This window comes from Oncorhynchus tshawytscha, linkage group LG20 (genome assembly GCF_018296145.1).
Source record: "Oncorhynchus tshawytscha isolate Ot180627B linkage group LG20, Otsh_v2.0, whole genome shotgun sequence".
Lineage (NCBI taxonomy): Eukaryota > Metazoa > Chordata > Actinopteri > Salmoniformes > Salmonidae > Oncorhynchus > Oncorhynchus tshawytscha.
This window is the reverse complement of record NC_056448.1, coordinates 45775967-45798462: the sequence shown is the minus strand read 5'-3', so window position 1 is coordinate 45798462 and position 22496 is coordinate 45775967. Positions and strand designations below refer to the sequence as shown.

Sequence of the window (22496 nt, the reverse complement as noted above, 5' to 3'; positions counted from 1 at the left end):
AACAACTGAGCTTGTCTAGTCTGGACCAATACCTTCACTGTTCTGTAGTAGTCTGGACCAATACCTTCACTGTTCTGTAGTAGTCTGGACCAATACCTTCACTGTTCTGTAGTAGTCTGGACCAATACCTTCACTGTTCTGTAGTAGTCTGGACCAATACCTTCACTGTTCTGTAGTAGTCTGGACCAATACCTTCACTGTTCTGTAGTAGTCTGGACCAATACCTTCACTGTTCTGTAGTAGTCTGGACCAATACCTTCACTGTTCTGTAGTAGTCTGGACCAATACCTTCACTGTTCTGTAGTAGTCTGGACCAATACCTTCACTGTTCTGTAGTAGTCTGGACCAATACCTTCACTGTTCTGTAGTAGTCTGGACCAATACCTTCACTGTTCTGTAGTAGTCTGGACCAATACATTCACTGTTCTGTAGTAGTCTGGACCAATACCTTCACTGTTCTGTAGTAGTCTGGACCAATACCTTCACTGTTCTGTAGTAGTCTGGACCAATACCTTCACTGTTCTGTAGTAGTCTGGACCAATACCTTCACTGTTCTGTAGTAGTCTGGACCAATACCTTCACTGTTCTGTAGTAGTCTGGACCAATACCTTCACTGTTCTTTAGTAGTCTGGACCAATACCTTCACTGTTCTGTAGTAGTCTGGACCAATACCTTCACTGTTCTTTAGTAGTCTGGACCAATACCTTCACTGTTCTGTAGTAGTCTGGTTCTACGGATAGATAATACTACTTTTATTATACTTTATTATACTTGAAATACTTGACATAATACTACTTTTTTATTCATTTCAGAGGCTATGACTCTTGATCTTGGTTCAAATACAAAATGACTTTGTAGCATTGTAGCTGTATCGTAGCATTGTAGCTGTATCGTAGCATTGTAGCTGTATCGTAGCATTGTAGCTGTATCGTAGCATTGTAGCTATATTGTAGCATTGTAGCTGTATTGTAGCATTGTAGCTGTATTGTAGCATTGCAGCTATATAAGAGTTCTCAAGCGGCTATGATGGAGGAGTTTCCATTAGCTTGTTAAGGCTGTTTTGCAATAAATCTAATCTCTGTAGTCTTTGGTGTACAATAAGATGACATTACAGTAGCCATGTTGTTGACATACATCCAATTTATAGATGACGCTAGCAATTTTCCTTATAAAATTTAAATTCTTCAGCGCTTCGCCCTTAAGTTAGCCTAGTGGTTAGAGCGTTGGGCTAGTAACCGAAAGGTTTGCTCGATCAAATCCCCGAGCTGACAAGGTAAAAAAAAATCTGTTGTTCTGCCCCCCTGAACAAGGCATTTAATCCACTGTTCCCCGGTAGGCCGTCATTGTAAATAAGAATTTGTTGTAAACTGACTTGCCTAGTTAAATAAAGTTTAAAAAAAAAATGTTAATGACTCTATGTGTCTCAGGATATATCAAATGTCTTGTAGCTTTGTGCTGTAGCTTTGCAGGAGCTTTGAGTATTAAGGGTAGCCTAGTGGTTAGAGCGTTGGACTAGTAACCAGAAGGTTGCAAGTTCAAACCCCTGAGCTGTTCCCAGGCCGTCATTGAAAATAAGAATTTGTTCTTAACAGACTTGCCAAGTTAAATAAAGGTAAAATAAAAATAAACTAATTAATTAAAAGAAAATATTAATAGCATTATTCCACAGCTGTAAGAATGGATCAATCTGCAAGTCAAAGAGTAAATTACGACAAAATTAAAAATGGTAACATGATAAAAAAAATCATCATCATTGGCATCGAGGAAACAACGTACAAAAATAACCAACCTGCCCAATATCCTCCAATAAAATTCATTTCTATGTCATTATTTCAAGTTGATATATTGAAATAAACAAGTATCATAGATATGTACAGTATATCAATATACATACAATATCTGATTATTCATGTATTTAGTAACTTTCAACAAGGACAAACAAAAGTCACAGAAACTCTGTAAGACCAGGAGAAAAATAGCTATTTGAAATTAGTTTAGATTACAAAAATAGTTGTGTTTGTTCAACAACAATTAGTTAGTCTCATTTGTATATAATAATAACTCAGAATTTGAATGAACAGTACACAGTATCCTCTTAGAACCAGTTGTGGCATTACCGTCTCACCCCACACCATTCCAGCCTGATTATGTCACATTAACCAGCTCAATCCATCTGAAAACAGAAGACCCCATCTCCAAACCATCTGAAAACAGAAGACCCCATCTCTAATCCATCTGAAAACAGAAGACCCCATCTCCAATCCATCTGAAAACAGAAGACCCCATCTCCAATCCATCTGAAAACAGAAGACCCCATTCCCAATCCTTCCCACTAAGACACTACATACACAGAGCCCTGGAACGGGCATATGGATACAGACATAAATCCCATCACAGACCCGTTGACTTGAATGGAAATTCTATTTCAGGATAGATATCTGTGTAGTTCTATTTCAAGATAGATATCTGTGTAGTTCTATTTCAAGATAGATATCTGTGTAGTTCTATTTCAGGATAGATATCTGTGTAGTTCTATTTCACGATAGATATCTGCGTAGTTCTATTTCAGGATAGATATCTGTGTAGTTCTATTTCAGGATAGATATCTGTCCTATTTCAGGACAGACCTCTGTGTAGTTCTATTTCAGGATAGATATCTGTGTAGTTCTATTTCAGGATAGATATCTGCGTAGTTCTATTTCAGGATAGATATCTGTGTAGTTCTATTTCAGGATAGATATCTGTGTAGTTCTATTTCAGGATAGATATCTGTGTAGTTCTATTTCAGGATAGATATCTGCGAAGTTCTATTTCAGGATAGATATACAGAATAATAAAAAACAGAATAATCACAATATAACTGGCCCCTGCACATGTATAATATAAATACAGGAATTTCTGTAGTTTCTATTTCTGTTGTTTCTATTGTGCCATAAGTTAACCATAGCTCTGATAAATAATGATGAGCTTAGGTTATAAAGATATAGGCTGATATTACTGTCTTGTAGTTTATCTGCTGTAGTTTATCTGCTGTAGTTAATCTGTATCAAAGCATAGCATTAGCAGGCAGCAACATGGCATTATGGGATGCCATCTTGGGCAGCCATCTTGGGCAGCCATCTCGGATCAGATAGCACAGGGGCTAGTGCCTATTGCTCTCACGCACTCATCCGCAGCGGGCAAAATTGTTTGCAATGACATCACAATGACATATTTTATGACGTCATGGTCAGGTTGTACACTTCGAAAAAAGAAAAGTGTTATCTAGAACCAAAGGGTTCTTCAGCAGTCGCCATAGGAAAACTCAAATCAAACTTTATTTGTCTACATACGCTAAACACAACAGGTTGTAGACCTTACAGTGAAATACTTACTTAAGAACCCTTTTTTTGGTTGCAGGTAGAACCCAGGTACCTGGAACCAAAAAAGGGTTCTCCTACTGGGACAGCCGAAGAACCCTTTCGGAACCCCTTTTTCTAATCAAGCAGAAAATAAGTCTATCTAACTAGACAACAACCCAAAATATTTATTGATGTTGTCATGAAACAGACGGTACCTTTACACTTGGTTGTACGGTAACAGAGACCAGTTGGTTGTAATCTGGTTAAATAGCACCTTCGTAACCAGAAAACCAGTTTACAATCAGATAACTTTTAGTCTGATCTAGTCCATGCTAGTCTGGTCCGGTCTGGTTTGGTCCAGTCTGGTCCGGTCAGGTTCAGTCCAGGTCGGTCTGGTCCAGTCTGGTTCGGTCCAGTCCAGTCAGGTCGGTTTAGTCCAGTCAGGTCGGTCCGGTCCAGTCTGGTCTGGTTCCCAGTCCAGTCAGGTCGGTCCGGTCCACTCTGGTTCGGTCCAGTCCAGTCAGGTCGGTCCGGTCCACTCTGGTTCGGTCCAGTCCAGTCAGGTCAGTCCGGTCCAGTCAGGTCAGTCCGGTCCAGTCTGGTTCGGTCCAGTCAGGTCGCTCCGGTCCACTCTGGTTCGGTCCAGTCCAGTCAGGTCGGTCCGGTCCAGTCTGGTTCGGTCCAGTCCAGTCAGGTCAGGTCGGTCCGGTCCTGTCTGGTTCGGTCCAGTCCAGTCAGGTCGGTCCGGTCCAGTCAGCTCGGTCCGGTCCAGTCTGGTTCGGTCCAGTCCAGTCAGGTCGGTCCGGTCCAGTCAGCTCAGTCCGGTCCAGTCTGGTTCGGTCCAGTCAGGTCGGTCCGGTCCAGTCTGGTTCGGTCCAGTCCAGTCAGGTTTAGGCACAATGTGAGAGCGTGAGTTTGATAAGTCCCTCTGTGTGCATCCTATAGAGCAGTTTGAACTCTGCTGGCAGCTGGTGGGACTCCTGCCACTTGGTGGTGAACTTGGTACCCTTCTTGTCGTAATAGTGATAGGGCAGCTCCTTGCCCGTGTTGGGGTCCCAGCCAAAGGGCCAGAAGCCGTACAGGTGGATCTCCTCACACATGGACGAGGCCAGAGTGTACATGAGGATCCCTGTGCTCAGACGCTTCGGTGACAGCTGCTTGGTCTTCCAGTATCTGCAGCACAGACCAACAGAACAGACAGGGTTAGAAGGAATACTGTTACTGTTACTGCATCTTTATGTAATACATGTATCACTAGCCACTTTAACTATGCCACTTTGTTTACATACTCATCTCATATGTATATACTGCACTCAATACCATCTACTGTATCTTGCCTATGCCGCTCTGTACCATCACTCATTCATATATCTTTATGTACATATTCTTTATCCCCTTACACTTGTGTCTATAAGGTAGTAGTTTTGGAATTGTTAGCTAGATTACTTGTTGGTTATTACTGCATTGTCGGAACTAGAAGCACAAGCATTTCACTACACTCGCATTAACATCTGCTAACCACGTGTATGTGACAAATAAAATTTGATTAGATTTTTTAGAATGGGTACTGTTAGAATGGATACTGTTAGAATGGATACTGGATACTGTTAGAATGGATACTGTTAGAATGGATACAGTTGGAATGGATAGTGTTAGAATGGATACTGGATACTGTTAGAATGGATACTGTTAGAATGGATACTGTTAGAATGGTTACTGTTAGAATGGTTACTGTTAGAATGGATACTGGATACTGTTAGAATGGGTACTGTTAGAATGGATACTGTTAGAAGGTTTATGTTGGAATGGTTACTGTTAGAATGGATACTGGATACTGTTAGAATGGATAATGTTAGAATGGATACTGGATACTGTTAGAATGGGTACTGTTAGAATGGAAACTGTTAGAATGGGTACTGGATACTGTTAGAATGGATACTGGATACTGTTAGAATGGATACAGTTGGAATGGATACTGTTAGAATGGTTACTGGATACTGTTAGAATGGATACTGTTAGAATGGATACAGTTAGAATGGATACTGTTAGAATGGATACTGGATACTGTTAGAATGGATACTGGATACTGTTAGAATGGATACTGTTAGAATGGATACAGTTGGAATGGATACTGTTAGAATGGATACTGGATACTGTTAGAATGGATACTGTTAGAATGGATACAGTTAGAATAGGTAGTTTGAATGGATACTGTTAGAATGGATACTGTTAGAATGGGTATTGTTAGAATGGATACTGGATACTGTTAGAATGGGTACTGTTAGAATGGATACTGGATACTCTTAGAATGGATACTGGATACTGTTAGAATGGATACTGTTAGAATGGATACTGTTAGAAAGGGTACTGTTAGAATGGATACTGTTAGAATGGATACTGGATACTATTAGAACGGATACTGTTAGAAGGGTTACTGTTGGAATGGTTACTGTTGGAATGGTTACTGTTAGAATGGATACTGGATACTGTTAGAATGGGTACTGTTAGAATGGATACTGGATACTCTTAGAATGGATACTGGATACTGTTAGAATGGATACTGTTAGAATGGATACTGTTAGAAAGGGTACTGTTAGAATGGATACTGTTAGAATGGATACTGGATACTATTAGAACGGATACTGTTAGAAAGGGTACTGTTAGAAAGGGTAGTTAGAATGGATACTGGATACTGTTAGAATTGATACTGTTAGAATGGATACTGTTAGAAAGGGTACTGTTAGAAAGGGTAGTTAGAATGGATACTGGATACTGTTAGAATTGATACTGTTAGAAAGGGTACTGTTAGAAAGGGTAGTTAGAATGGATACTGGATACTGTTAGAATTGGTACTGTTAGAATGGATACTGTTAGAATGGATACTGTTAGAATGGATACTGGATACTATTAGAACGGATACTGTTAGAAAGGGTAATGGATACTAGTTAGAATGGATACTGGATACTGTTAGAATTGATACTGTTAGAATGGATACTGTTAGAAAGGGTACTGTTAGAATGGGTACTTTAGAATGGATACTGGATACTGTTAGAATGGGTACTGTTAGAATGGATACTGTTAGAATGGGTACTGGATACTGTTAGAATGGATACTGTTAGAAAGGGTAGTTAGAATGGATACTGTTAGAACGGATACTGTTAGAATGGGTACTGTTAGAAAGGGTAGTTAGAATGGATACTGGATACTGTTAGAATGGATACTGTTAGAAAGGGTAGTTAGAATGGATACTGGATACTGTTAGAATGGGTACTGTTAGAATGGATACTGTTAGAATGGGTACTGTTAGAATGGATACTGTTAGAATGGGTACTGGATACTGTTAGAATGGATACTGTTAGAATGGATACTGTTAGAATGGGTACTGTTAGAATGGATACTGTTAGAATGGATACTGGATACTATTAGAATGGATACTGTTAGAATGGATACTGTTAGAATGGATACTGTTAGAATGGGTACTGTTAGATGGATACTGTTAGAATGGATACTGTTAGAATGGATACTGTTAGAATGAATACTGGATACTGTTAGAATGGGTACTGTTAGAATGGGTACTGTTAGAATGAGTACTGTTAGAATGGATACTGTTAGAATGGTTACTGTTAGAATGGATACTGGATACTATTAGAATGGATACTATTAGAATGGATACTGTTAGAATGGATACTGTTAGAATGGATACTGGATACTGTTAGAATTGATACTGTTAGAATGGATACTGTTAGAAAGGGTACTGTTAGAAAGGGTAGTTAGAATGGATACTGGATACTGTTAGAATTGATACTGTTAGAATGGATACTGTTAGAAAGGGTACTGTTAGAAAGGGTAGTTAGAATGGATACTGGATACTGTTAGAATGGGTACTGTTAGAATGGATACTGTTAGAATGGGTACTGTTAGACTGGATACTGTTAGAATGGATACTGGATACTGTTAGAATGGATACTGTTAGAATGGATACTGTTAGAATGGGTACTGTTAGACTGGATACTGTTAGAATGGGTACTGGGTACTGTTAGAATGGATACTGTTAGAATGGATACTGGATACTATTAGAACGGATACTGTTAGAATGGATACTGTTAGAATGAATACTGGATACTGTTAGAATGGGTACTGTTAGAATGGGTACTGGATACTGTTAGAATGGATACTGTTAGAATGGATACTGTTAGGATGGGTACTGTTAGAATGGATACTGTTAGAATGGATACTGGATACTGTTAGAATGGATCCTGGATACTATTAGAATGGGTACTGTTAGAATGGGTACTGTTAGAATGAGTACTGTTAGAATGAGTACTGTTAGAATGGATAAGTGTTAGAATGGGTAGTTAGAATGGATACTGTTAGAATGGATCCTGGATACTATTAGAATGGGTACTGTTAGAATGGGTACTGTTAGAATGGATACTGTTAGAATGGATACTGTTAGAATGGATACTGTTAGAATGGATACTGTTAGAATGGATACTGTTAGAATGGATACTGTTAGAATGGATACTGTTAGAATGGTTACTGTTAGAATGGATACTGTTAGAATGGTTACTGTTAGAATGGATACTGTTAGAATGGGTACTGTTAGAATGGGTACTGTTAGAATGGGTACTGTTAGAATGGGTACTGTTAGAATGGATACTGTTAGAATGGACACTGGACTGTTAGAATGGATACTGTTAGAATGGATACTGTTAGAATGGACTGTTAGAATGGGTAGTTAGAATGGATACTGGATACTGTTAGAATGGGTACTGTTAGGATGGATACTGTTAGAATGGGTATTGTTAGAATGGGTAGTTAGAATGGATACTGGATACTGTTAGAATGGGTACTGTTAGAATGGATACTGTTAGAATGGATACTGTTAGAATGGATACTGGATACTGTTAGAATGGGTACTATTAGAATGGGTACTGTTAGAATGGATACTGTTAGAATGGATACTGTTAGAATGGATACTGGATACTATTAGAATGGGTACTGTTAGAATGGATACTGTTAGAATGGATACTGTTAGAATGGATACTGTTAGAATGGACACTGGATACTGTTAGAATGGATAATGTTAGATTGGATACTGTTCGAATGGATACGGGATACTATTAGAACGGATACTGTTAGAATGGATACTGTTAGAATGGGTACTGTTAGAATGGATACTATTAGAATGGATACTGGATACTATTAGAACGGATACTGTTAGAATGGATACTGTTAGAATGGATACTGTTAGAATGGGTACTGTTAGATGGATACTGTTAGAATGGGTACTGGATACTGTCAGAATGGATACTGTTAGAATGGATACTGTTAGAATGGATACTGTTAGAATGGATACTGTTAGAATGGATACTGTTAGAATGGAATGGATACTGTTAGAATGGATACTGGATACTATTAGAATGGTTACTGTTAGAATGGTTACTGTTAGAATGGGTACTGTTAGAATGGATACTGGATACTGTTAGAATGGGTACTGTTAGAATGGATACTGTTAGAATGGGTACTGTTAGAATGGATACTGAATGGATACTGGATACTGTTAGAATGGGTACTGTTAGAATGGATACTGTTAGAATGGATACTGTTAGAATGGATACTGTTAGAATGGATACTGGATACTATTAGAATGGGTACTGTTAGAATGGATACTGTTAGAATGGATACTGTTAGAATGGATACTGTTAGAATTGACACTGGATACTGTTAGAATGGATAATGTTAGATTGGATACTGTTCGAATGGATACGGGATACTATTAGAACGGATACTGTTAGAATGGATACTGTTAGAATGGGTACTGTTAGAATGGATACTATTAGAATGGATACTGGATACTATTAGAACGGATACTGTTAGAATGGATACTGTTAGAATGGATACTGTTAGAATGGGTACTGTTAGATGGATACTGTTAGAATGGGTACTGAATGGATACTGTTAGAATGGATACTGTTAGAATGGATACTGTTAGAATGGATACTGTTAGAATGGATACTGTTAGAATGGGTACTGTTAGAATGGATACTGTTAGAATGGATACTGGATACTGTTAGAATGGATACTGTTAGAATGGGTACTGTTAGAATGGATACTGTTAGAATGGATACTGTTAGAATGGGTACTGTACTGTTAGAATGGATACTGTTAGAATGGGTACTGTTAGAATGGGTACTGTTAGAATGGATACTGTTAGAATGGATACTGTTAGAATGGGTACTTTTAGAATGGATACTGGATACTGTTAGAATGGATACTGTTAGAATGGATACTGTTAGAATGGGTACTGTTAGAATGATTACTGGATACTGTTAGAATGGATACTGGATACTGTTAGAATGGATCCTGGATACTATTAGAATGGGTACTGTTAGAATGGGTACTGTTAGAATGGATAACTGTTAGAATGGGTAGTTAGAATGGATACTGTTAGAATGGATACTGGATACTGTTAGAATGGATACTGTTAGAATGGATACTGTTAGAATGGATACTGTTAGAATGGATACTGTTAGAATGGGTACTGTTAGAATGGATACTGTTAGAATGGATACTGTTAGAATGGGTACTGTTAGAATGGATACTGTTAGAATGGGTACTGTTAGAATGGATACTGGATACTGTTAGAATGGATACTGTTAGAATGGGTACTGTTAGAATGGGTACTGTTAGAATGGGTACTGTTAGAATGGGTACTGTTAGAATGGGTACTGTTAGAATGGATACTGTTAGAATGGACACTGGATACTGTTAGAATGGATACTGTTAGAATGGTTACTGTTAGAATGGTTACTGTTAGAATGGGTAGTTAGAATGGATACTGGATACTGTTAGAATGGGTACTGTTAGGATGGATACTGTTAGAATGGGTATTGTTAGAATGGGTAGTTAGAATGGATACTGGATACTGTTAGAATGGGTACTGTTAGAATGGATACTGTTAGAATGGATACTGTTAGAATGGATACTGGATACTGTTAGAATGGGTACTATTAGAATGGGTACTGTTAGAATGGATACTGTTAGAATGGATACTGTTAGAATGGATACTGTTAGATTGAATACTGGATACTGTTAGAATGGATACTGTTAGAATGGGTACTGTTAGAATGGGTACTGTTAGAATGGGTACTGTTAGAATGGATACTGTTAGAATGGATACTGTTAGAATGGATACTGTTAGAATGGATACTGGATACTATTAGAACGGATACTGTTAGAATGGATACTGTTAGAATGGGTACTGTTAGAATGGGTACTGTTAGATGGATACTGTTAGAATGGGTACTGGATACTGTTAAAATGGATACTGTTAGAATGGATACTGTTAGAATGGGTACTGTTAGAATGGATACTGTTAGAATGGGTACTGTTAGAATGGATACTGGATACTGTTAGAATGGATACTGTTAGATGGATACTGTTAGAATGGGTACTGTTAGAATGGGTACTGTTAGAATGGATGCTGGATACTGTTAGAATGGATACTGTTAGAATGGATACTGTTAGAATGGGTACTGTTAGAATGGATACTGGATACTGTTAGAATGAATACTGTTAGAATGGGTACTGTTAGAATATATACTGGATACTGTTAGAATGGATACTGTTAGAATGGATACTGTTAGAATGGGTACCTTTAGAATGGGTACTGTTAGAATGGATACTGTTAGAATGGATACTGTTAGATTGGATACTGTTCGAAAGGATACTGCTAGGATGGATACTGGATACTGTTAGAATGGATACTGTTAGAATGGATACTGTTAGAATGGATACTGTTAGAATGGATACTGTTAGAATGGACACTGGATACTGTTAGAATGGATACTGTTAGAATGGATACTGTTAGAATGGATACTGTTAGAATGGATACTGTACTGTTAGAATGGATACTGTTAGAATGGATACTGTTAGAATGGATACTGTTAGAATGGATACTGTTAGAATGGATACTGTTAGAATGGGTACTGGATACTGTTAGAATGGATACTGTTAGAATGGATACTGTTAGAATGGGTACTGTTAGAATGGGTACTGTTAGAATGGGTACTGTTAGAATGGATACTGTTAGAATGGATACTGGATACTGTTAGAATGGGTACTGTTAGAATGGATACTGTTAGAATGGATACTGTTAGAATGGGTACTGTTAGAATGGATACTGTTAGAATGGATACTGGATACTGTTAGAATGGGTACTGTTAGAATGGATACTGTTAGAATGGAAACTGTTAGAATGGGTACTGTTAGAATGGATACTGGATACTGTTAGAATGGGTACTGGGTACTGTTAGAATGGGTACTGTTAGAATGGATACTGTTAGAATGGAAACTGTTAGAATGGGTACTGTTAGAATGGATACTGTTAGAATGGATACTGTTAGAATGGATACTGTTAGAATGGATACTGTTAGAATGGATACTGTTAGAATGGATACTGTTAGAATGAATACTGGATACTGTTAGAATGGGTACTGTTAGAATGGATACTGTTAGAATGGATACTGGATACTATTAGAATGGATCCTGGATACTGTTAGAATGGGTACTGTTAGAATGGATACTGTTAGAATGGATACTGTTAGAATGGATACTGTTAGAATGGATACTGGATACTAGAATGGGTACTGTTAGAATGGATACTGTTAGAATGGATACTGTTAGAATGGATACTGTTAGAATGGATACTGTTAGAATGGATACTGTTAGAATGGATACTGTTAGAATGGATACTGTTAGAATGGATACTGTTAGAATGGATACTGTTAGAATGGATACTGTTAGAATGGATACTGTTAGAATGGGATACTGTTAGAATGGATACTGTTAGAATGGGTACTGTTAGAATGGATACTGTTAGAATGGATACTGGATTGTTAGAATGGATACTGTTAGAATGGATACTGTTAGAATGGGTACTGTTAGAATGGATACTGTTAGAATGGATACTGTTAGAATGGATACTGGATACTGTTAGAATGGATCCTGGATACTATTAGAATGGGTACTGTTAGAATGGGTACTGTTAGAATGGATACTGTTAGAATGGGTACTGTTAGAATGGATACTGTTAGAATGGATACTGGATACTGTTAGAATGGATACTGTTAGAATGGATACTGTTAGAATGGGTACTGTTAGAATGGATACTGGATACTGTTAGAATGGATACTGTTAGAATGGATACTGTTAGAATGGATACTGGATACTGTTAGAATGGATACTGTTAGAATGGATACTGTTAGAATGGATACTGTTAGAATGGGTACTGGAATACTGTTAGAATGGATACTGTTAGAATGGATACTGTTAGAATGGATACTGTTAGAATGGGTACTGTTAGAATGGATACTGTTAGAATGGATACTGGATACTGTTAGAATGGATACTGTTAGAATGGATACTGTTAGAATGGGTACTGTTAGAATGGATACTGTTAGAATGGATACTGGATACTGAATGGATACTGTTAGAATGGTACTGTTAGAATGGATACTGTTAGAATGGGTACTGTTAGAATGGGTACTGTTAGAATGGATACTGTTAGAATGGATACTGTTAGAATGGGTACTGTTAGAATGGGTACTGTTAGAATGGATACTGGATACTGTTAGAATGGATACTGTTAGAATGGATACTGTTAGAATGGATACTGTTAGAATGGATACTGGATACTATTAGAATGGATACTGTTAGAATGGATACTGTTAGAATGGATACTGTTAGAATGGATACTGTTAGAATGGATACTGTTAGAATGGATACTGTTAGAATGGATACTATTAGAATGGGTACTGTTAGAATGGATACTGTTAGAATGGATACTGTTAGAATGGATACTGTTAGAATGGATACTGTTAGAATGGATACTGTTAGAATGGATACTGTTAGAATGGATACTGTTAGAATGGATACTGTTAGAATGGATACTGGGATACTGTTAGAATGGATACTGTTAGAATGGATACTGTTAGAATGGGTACTGTTAGAATGGATACTGTTAGAATGGATACTGTTAGAATGGATACTGGATACTGTTAGAATGGATACTGTTAGAATGGATACTGTTAGAATGGATACTGTTAGAATGGATACTGTTAGAATGGATACTGTTAGAATGGATACTGGATACTGTTACTGGATCCTGGATACTGTTAGAATGGGTACTGTTAGAATGGGTACTGTTAGAATGGATACTGTTAGAATGGGTACTGTTAGAATGGATACTGTTAGAATGGATACTGGATACTGTTAGAATGGATAATGTTAGAATGGATACTGTTAGAATGGATACTGTACTAGAATGGATACTGTTAGAATGGATACTGTTAGAATGGATACTGTTAGAATGGGTACTGTTAGAATGGATACTGTTAGAATGGATACTGTTACTGTTAGAATGGATACTGTTAGAATGGATACTGTTAGAATGGATACTGTTAGAATGGATACTGTTAGAATGGATACTGTTAGAATGGGTACTGTTAGAATGGATACTGTTAGAATGGATACTGTTAGAATGGGTACTGTTAGAATGGATACTGTTAGAATGGTTACTGTTAGAATGGATACTGTTAGAATGGGTGGATACTGTTAGAATGGATACTGTTAGAATGGATACTGTTAGAATGGATACTGTTAGAATGGATACTGTTAGAATGGATACTGTTAGAATGGATACTGTTAGAATGGATACTGTTAGAATGGATACTGTTAGAATGCTGTTAGAATGGATACTGTTAGAATGGATACTGTTAGAATGGATACTGTTAGAATGGATACTGGATACTGTTAGAATGGATACTGTTAGAATGGATATTGGATACTGTTAGAATGGATACTGTTAGAATGGATACTATTAGAATGGGTACTGTTAGAATGAATACTGGATACTGTTAGAATAGGTACTGTTAGAATGGATACTGTTAGAATGGATACTGTTAGAATGGATACTGGATACTGTTAGAATGGATACTGTTAGAATGGATACTGTTAGAATGGATACTGTTAGAATGGATACTGTTAGAATGGATACTGGATACTGTTAGAATGGATACTGTTAGAATGGGATACTGTTAGAATGGGTACTGTTAGAATGGATACTGTTAGAATGGATACTGTAGAATGAATGGATACTGTTAGAATGGATACTGTTAGAATGGATACTGTTAGAATGGATACTGTTAGAATGGATACTGTTAGAATGGACTGTTAGAATGGGTACTGTTAGAATGGATACTACTGTTAGAATGGATACTGTTAGAATGGATACTGTTAGAATGGATACTGTTAGAATGATACTGTTAGAATGGATACTGTTAGAATGGATACTGTTAGAATGGATACTGTTAGAATGGATACTGTTAGAATGGATACTGTTGAACTGTTAGAATGGATACTGTTAGAATGGTTACTGTTAGAATGGTTACTGTTAGAATGGGTAGTTAGAATGGATACTGGATACTGTTAGAATGGGTACTGTTAGAATGGATACTGTTAGAATGGGTACTGTTGTTAGAATGGATACTGTTAGAATGGATACTGTTAGAATGGATACTGTTAGAATGGATACTGGATACTATTAGAATGGGTACTGTTAGAATGGATACTGTTAGAATGGATACTGTTAGAATGGGTACTGTTAGAATGGATACTGTTAGAATGGATACTGGATACTGTTAGAATGGATAATGTTAGATTGGATACTGTTCGAATGGATACTGTTAGAATGGATACTGGATACTGTTAGAATGGATACTGTTAGAATGGATACTGTTCGAAAGGATACTGTTAGAATGGATACTGTTAGAATGGATACTGTTAGAATGGATACTGTTAGAATGGGTACTGTTAGAATGGATACTGTTAGAATGGATACTGTTAGAATGGATACTGTTAGAATGGATACTGTTAGAATGGATACTGTTAGAATGGATACTGTTAGAATGGATACTGTTAGAATGGATACTGTTAGAATGGATACTGTTAGAATGGATACTGTTAGAATGAATACTGGATACTGTTAGAATGGGTACTGTTAGAATGGGTACTGTTAGAATGGATAACTGTTAGAATGGGTAGTTAGAATGGATACTGTTAGAATGGATACTGGATACTGTTAGAATGGATACTGTTAGAATGGATACTGTTAGAATGGATACTGTTAGAATGGAATACTGGAATGGATACTGTTAGAATGGATACTGTTAGATTGGATACTGTTAGAATGGATACTGTTAGAATGGATACTGTTAGAATGGATACTGTTAGAATGGATACTGGATACTGTTAGAATGGATACTGTTAGAATGGATACTGTTAGAATGGATACTGTTAGAATGGATACTGGATACTGTTAGAATGGATACTGTTAGAATGGATACTGTTAGAATGGATACTGTTAGAATGGATACTGTTAGAATGGATACTGTTAGAATGGATACTGTTAGAATGGATACTGTTAGAATGGATAATGTTAGAATGGATACTGTTAGAATGGATACTGTTAGAATGGATACTGGATACTGTTAGAATGGATACTGTTAGAATGGGTACTGTTAGAATGGGTACTGTTAGAATGGATACTGTTAGAATGGGTACTGTTAGAATGGGTACTGTTAGAATGGATACTGTTAGAATGGATACTGTTAGAATGGATACTGTTAGAATGGATACTGTTAGAATGAATACTGGATACTGTTAGAATGGGTACTGTTAGAATGGATAACTGTTAGAATGGATACTGTTAGAATGGATACTGTTAGAATGGATACTGGATACTGTTAGAATGGATACTGTTAGAATGGATACTGTTAGAATGGATACTGTTAGAATGGATACTGTTAGAATGGATACTGTTAGAATGGATACTGTTAGAATGGATACTGTTAGAATGGGTACTGTTAGAATGGATACTGTTAGAATGGATACTGTTAGAATGGGTACTGTTAGAATGGGTACTGTTAGAATGGATACTGTTAGAATGGATACTGTTAGAATGGGTACTGTTAGAATGGATACTGTTAGAATGGATACTGTTAGAATGGATACTGTTAGAATGGATACTGTTAGAATGAATACTGGATACTGTTAGAATGGGTACTGTTAGAATGGATAACTGTTAGAATGGATACTGGATACTATTAGAATGGATACTGTTAGAATGGATACTGTTAGAATGGGTACTGTTAGAATGGGTACTGTTAGAATGGATACTGTTAGAATGGGTACTACTGGATACTGTTAGAATGGATACTGGATACTGTTAGAATGGATACTGTTAGAATGGATACTGTTAGAATGGATACTGTTAGAATGGATACTACTGGATACTGTTAGAATGGATCCTGGATACTATTAGAATGGATACTGTTAGAATGGATACTGTTAGAATGGATACTGTTAGAATGGTTACTGTTAGAATGGATACTGTTAGAATGGTTACTGTTAGAATGGGTACTGTTAGAATGGATACTGTTAGAATGGATACTGGATACTGTTAGAATGGTTACTGTTAGAATGGATACTGTTAGAATGGATACTGTTAGAATGGAAACTGTTAGAATGGGTACTGTTAGAATGGATACTGTTAGAATGGATACTGTTAGAATGGATACTGGATACTGTTAGAATGGATACTGTTAGAATGGGTACTGGATACTGTTAGAATGGTTACTATTAGAATGGGTACTGTTAGAATGGGTACTGTTAGAATGGGTACTGTTAGAATGGATACTGGGTACTGTTAGAATGGGTACTGTTAGAATGGATACTGTTAGAATGGATACTGTTAGAATGGGTACTGTTAGAATGGATACTGTTAGAATGGGGGTACTGTTAGAATTGTTAGAATGGATACTGGATACTGTTAGAATGGATACTGTTAGAATGGATACTGTTAGAATGGATACTGTTAGAATGGATACTGGATACTGTTAGAATGGATACTGTTAGAATGGATACTGTTAGAATGGGTACTGTTAGAATGGATACTGGATACTGTTAGAATGGATACTGTTAGAATGGGTACTGTTAGAATATATACTGGATACTGTTAGAATGGATACTGTTAGAATGGAATGGATACTGTTAGAATGGATACTGTTAGAATGGATACTGTTAGAATGGATACTGTTAGAATGGATACTGAATGGATACTGTTAGAATGGATACTGTTAGAATGGATACTGTTAGAATGGATACTGTTAGAATGGGTACTGTTAGAATGGATACTGTTAGAATGGACATTGGATACTGTTAGAATGGATACTGTGGATACTGTTAGAATGGATACTGGATACTGTTAGAATGGATACTGTTAGAATGGATACTGTTAGAATGGATACTGTTAGAATGGATACTGTTAGAATGGATACTGTTAGAATGGATACTGTTAGAATGGGTACTGTTAGAATGGATACTGTTAGAATGGATACTGTTAGAATGGATACTGTTAGAATGGATACTGTTAGAATACTGTTAGAATGGATACTGTTAGAATGGATACTGTTAGAATGGATACTGTTAGAATGGATACTGTTAGAATGGGTACTGTTAGAATACTGTTAGATACTGTTAGAATACACTGGATACTGTTAGAATGGATAATGTTAGATGGATACTGTTAGAATGGATACTGGATACTATTAGAATGGATACTGTTAGAATGGATACTGTTAGAATGGATACTGTTAGAATGGGTACTGTTAGAATGGATACTGTTAGAATGGATACTGGATACTGTTAGAATGGGATACTGTTAGAATGGATACTGTTAGAATGGATACTGTTAGAATGGGTACTGTTAGATGGATACTGTTAGAATGGATACTGGATACTGTTAGAATGGATACTGTTAGAATGGATACTTAGAATGGATACTGTTAGAATGGGTACTGTTAGAATGGATACTGGATACTGTTAGAATGGATACTGTTAGAATGGATACTGGATACTATTAGAATGGGTACTGTTAGAATGGATACTGTTAGAATGGATACTGTTAGAATGGGTACTGTTAGAATGGGTACTGTTAGAATGGATAACTGTTAGAATGGGTAGTTAGAATGGATACTGTTAGAATTGACACTGGATACTGTTAGAATGGATACTGTTAGAATGGATACTGTTAGAATGGGTACTGGATACTGTTAGAATGGTTACTGTTAGAATGGATACTGTTAGAATGGTTACTGTTAGAATGGATACTGTTATACTATTAGAATGGATACTGTTAGAATGGATACTGTTAGAATGGATACTGTTAGAATGGGTACTGTTAGAATGGGTATACTGTTAGAATGGATACTGTTAGAATGGATACTGTTAGAATTAGAATGGATACTGTTAGAATGGATAACTGTTAGAATGGATACTGGATACTATTAGAATGGATACTGTTAGAATGGATACTGTTAGACTGGGTACTGTTAGAATTGATACTGGATACTGTTAGAATGGATAATGTTAGATTGGATACTGTTCGAATGGATACTGTTAGGATGGATACTGGATACTGTTAGAATGGATACTGTTAGAATGGGTACTGTTAGAATGGGTACTGTTAGAATGGATACTGTTAGAATGGGTACTGTTAGAATGGGTACTGTTAGAATGGATACTGTTAGAATGGATACTGTTAGAATGGATACTGTTAGAATGGGTACTGTTAGAATGGGTACTGTTAGAATGGGTACTGTTAGAATGGATACTGTTAGAATGGATACTGGATACTGTTAGAATGGATACTGTTAGAATGGATACTGTTAGAATGGATACTGTTAGAATGGATACTGTTAGAATGGATACTGGATACTGTTAGAATGGATACTGTTAGAATGGATACTGTTAGAATGGATACTGTTAGAATGGATACTGTTAGAATGGTTACTGTTAGAATGGGTACTGTTAGAATGGATACTGTTAGAATGGGTACTGTTAGAATGGATACTGTTAGAATGGATACTGGATACTGTTAGAATGGATACTGTTAGAATGGGTACTGTTAGAATGGATACTGTTAGAATGGATACTGTTAGAATGGGTACTGTTAGAATGGATACTGTTAGAATGGATACTGTTAGAATGGGTACTGTTAGAATGGGTACTGTTAGAATGGATACTGTTAGAATGGATACTGTTAGATTGGGTACTGGATACTGTTAGAATGGATACTGTTAGAATGGATACTGTTAGAATGGGTACTGTTAGAATGGATACTGTTAGAATGGATACTGTTAGAATGGGTACTGTTAGAATGGATACTGGATACTGTTAGAATGGGTACTGTTAGAATGGATACTGTTAGAATGGATACTGTTAGAATGGATACTGTTAGAATGGATACTGTTAGAATGGATACTGGATACTATTAGAATGGGTACTGTTAGAATGGATACTGTTAGAATGGATACTGTTAGACTGGGTACTGTTAGAATGTATACTGTTAGAATTGACACTGGATACTGTTAGAATGGATAATGTTAGATTGGATACTGTTCGAATGGATACGGGATACTATTAGAACGGATACTGTTAGAATGGATACTGTTAGAATGGGTACTGTTAGAATGGATACTATTAGAATGGATACTGTTAGAATGGATACTGTTAGAATGGATACTGTTAGAATGGATACTGTTAGAATGGGTACTGTTAGAATGGATACTGTTAGAATGGATACTGTTAGTTAGAATGGATACTGTTAGAATGGATACTGTTAGAATGGATACTGTTAGAATGGATACTGTTAGAATGGATACTGTTAGAATGGATACTGTTAGAATGGATACTGTACTAGAATGGATACTGTTAGAATGGGTACTGTTAGAATGGATACTGTTAGAATGGATACTGTTAGAATGGATACTGTTAGAATGGATACTGTTAGAATGGGTAGTTAGAATGGATACTGTTAGAATTGACACTGGATACTGTTAGAATGGATAATGTTAGATTGGATACTGTTCGAATGGATACTGTTAGAATGGATACTGTTAGAATGGGTACTGTTAGAATGGATACTGTTAGAATGGATACTGGATACTATTAGAACGGATACTGTTAGAATGGATACTGTTAGAATGGATACTGTTAGAATGGGTACTGTTAGAATGGGTACTGTTAGATGGATACTGTTAGAATGGGTACTGTATACTGTTAGAATGGATACTGTTAGAATGGATACTGTTAGAATGGATACTGTTAGAATGGATACTGGATACTATTAGAATGGATACTATTAGAATGGATACTGTTAGACTGGGTACTGTTAGAATTGATACTGGATACTGTTAGAATGGATAATGTTAGATTGGATACTGTTCGAATGGATACTGTTAGAATGGATACTGGATACTGTTAGAATGGATACTGTTAGAATGGGTACTGTTAGAATGGATACTGTTAGAATGGATACTGTTAGAATGGATACTGTTAGAATGGATACTGTTAGAATGGTTACTGTTAGAATGGGTACTGTTAGAATGGGTACTGTTAGAATGGGTACTGTTAGAATGGGTACTGTTAGAATGGGTACTGTTAGAATGGATACTGTTAGAATGGATACTGGATACTGTTAGAATGGGTACTGTTAGAATGGATACTGTTAGAATGGATACTGTTAGAATGGATACTGTTAGAATGGATACTGTTAGAATGGATACTGTTAGAATGGATACTGTTAGAATGGATACTGTTAGAATGGATACTGTTAGAATGGGTACTGTTAGAATGGATACTGTTAGAATGGGTACTGTTAGAATGGATACTGTTAGAATGGGTACTGTTAGAATGGATACTGTTAGAATGGATACTGTTAGAATGGATACTGTTAGAATGGGTACTGTTAGAATGGGTACTGTTAGAATGGGTACTGTTAGAATGGATACTGTTAGAATGGATACTGTTAGAATGGGTACTGTTAGAATGGGTACTGTTAGAATGGATACTGTTAGAATGGATACTGTTAGAATGGGTACTGTTAGAATGGGTACTGTTAGAATGGATACTGTTAGAATGGGTACTGTTAGAATGGATACTGTTAGAATGGATACTGTTAGAATGGATACTGTTAGAATGAATACTGGATACTGTTAGAATGGGTACTGTTAGAATGGATAACTGTTAGAATGGATACTGGATACTATTAGAATGGATACTGTTAGAATGGATACTGTTAGACTGGGTACTGTTAGAATGGATACTGTTAGAATGGATACTGTTAGAATGGATACTGGATACTAGAATGGATACTGTTAGAATGGATACTGTTAGAATGGATACTGTTAGAATGGGTACTGTTAGAATGGATACTGTTAGAATGACACTGGATACTGTTAGAATGGATACTGTTAGAATGGATACTGTTACTGTTAGAATGGATACTGGATACTGTTAGAATGGATACTGTTAGAATGGATACTGTTAGAATGGATACTGTTAGAATGGGTACTGTTAGAATGGATACTGTTAGAATGGATACTGTTAGAATGGATACTGTTAGAATGGATACTGGATACTGTTAGAATGGATACTGTTCGAAAGGATACTGTTAGATTGGGTACTGGATACTGTTAGAATGGATACTGTTAGAATGGATACTGTTAGAATGGGTACTGTTAGAATGGATACTGTTAGAATGGATACTGTTAGAATGGATACTGGATACTGATACAATGGATACTGTACTGTTAGAATGGATACTGTTAGAATGGGTACTGTTAGAATGGATACTGTTAGAATGGGTACTGTTAGAATGGGTACTGTTAGAATGGATACTGTTAGAATGGATACTGTTAGAATGGATACTGTTAGAATGGATACTGGATACTGTTAGAATGGATACTGTTAGAATGGATACTGTTAGAATGGATACTGTTAGAATGGATACTGTTAGAATGGGTACTGTTAGAATGGATACTGTTAGAATGGATACTGTTAGAATGGATACTGTTAGAATGGGTACTGTTAGAATGGATACTGTTAGAATGGATACTGTTAGAATGGATACTGTTAGAATGGATACTGTTAGAATGGATACTGTTAGAATGAATACTGGATACTGTTAGAATGGGTACTGTTAGAATGGATAACTGTTAGAATGGATACTGGATACTATTAGAATGGATACTG

The 22496-nt window shown here is 36.6% G+C and overlaps 1 protein-coding gene across 1 annotated transcript in view; it reads right to left on the bottom strand.

Moving 5' to 3' along the window:
- Nucleotides 1-4118: 4118 nt before the first annotated feature.
- The window catches only part of LOC112240244 (sia-alpha-2,3-Gal-beta-1,4-GlcNAc-R:alpha 2,8-sialyltransferase-like), a 49515-nt gene continuing 31137 nt past the window's right edge, over nucleotides 4119-22496 (bottom strand). Inside the window, exon 4 of the mRNA XM_042302732.1 lies at nucleotides 4119-4514. Coding sequence (XP_042158666.1) covers nucleotides 4232-4514 — 283 coding nt within the window. The 3' untranslated portion in view covers nucleotides 4119-4231. The remainder of the gene's footprint in view (nucleotides 4515-22496) is intronic.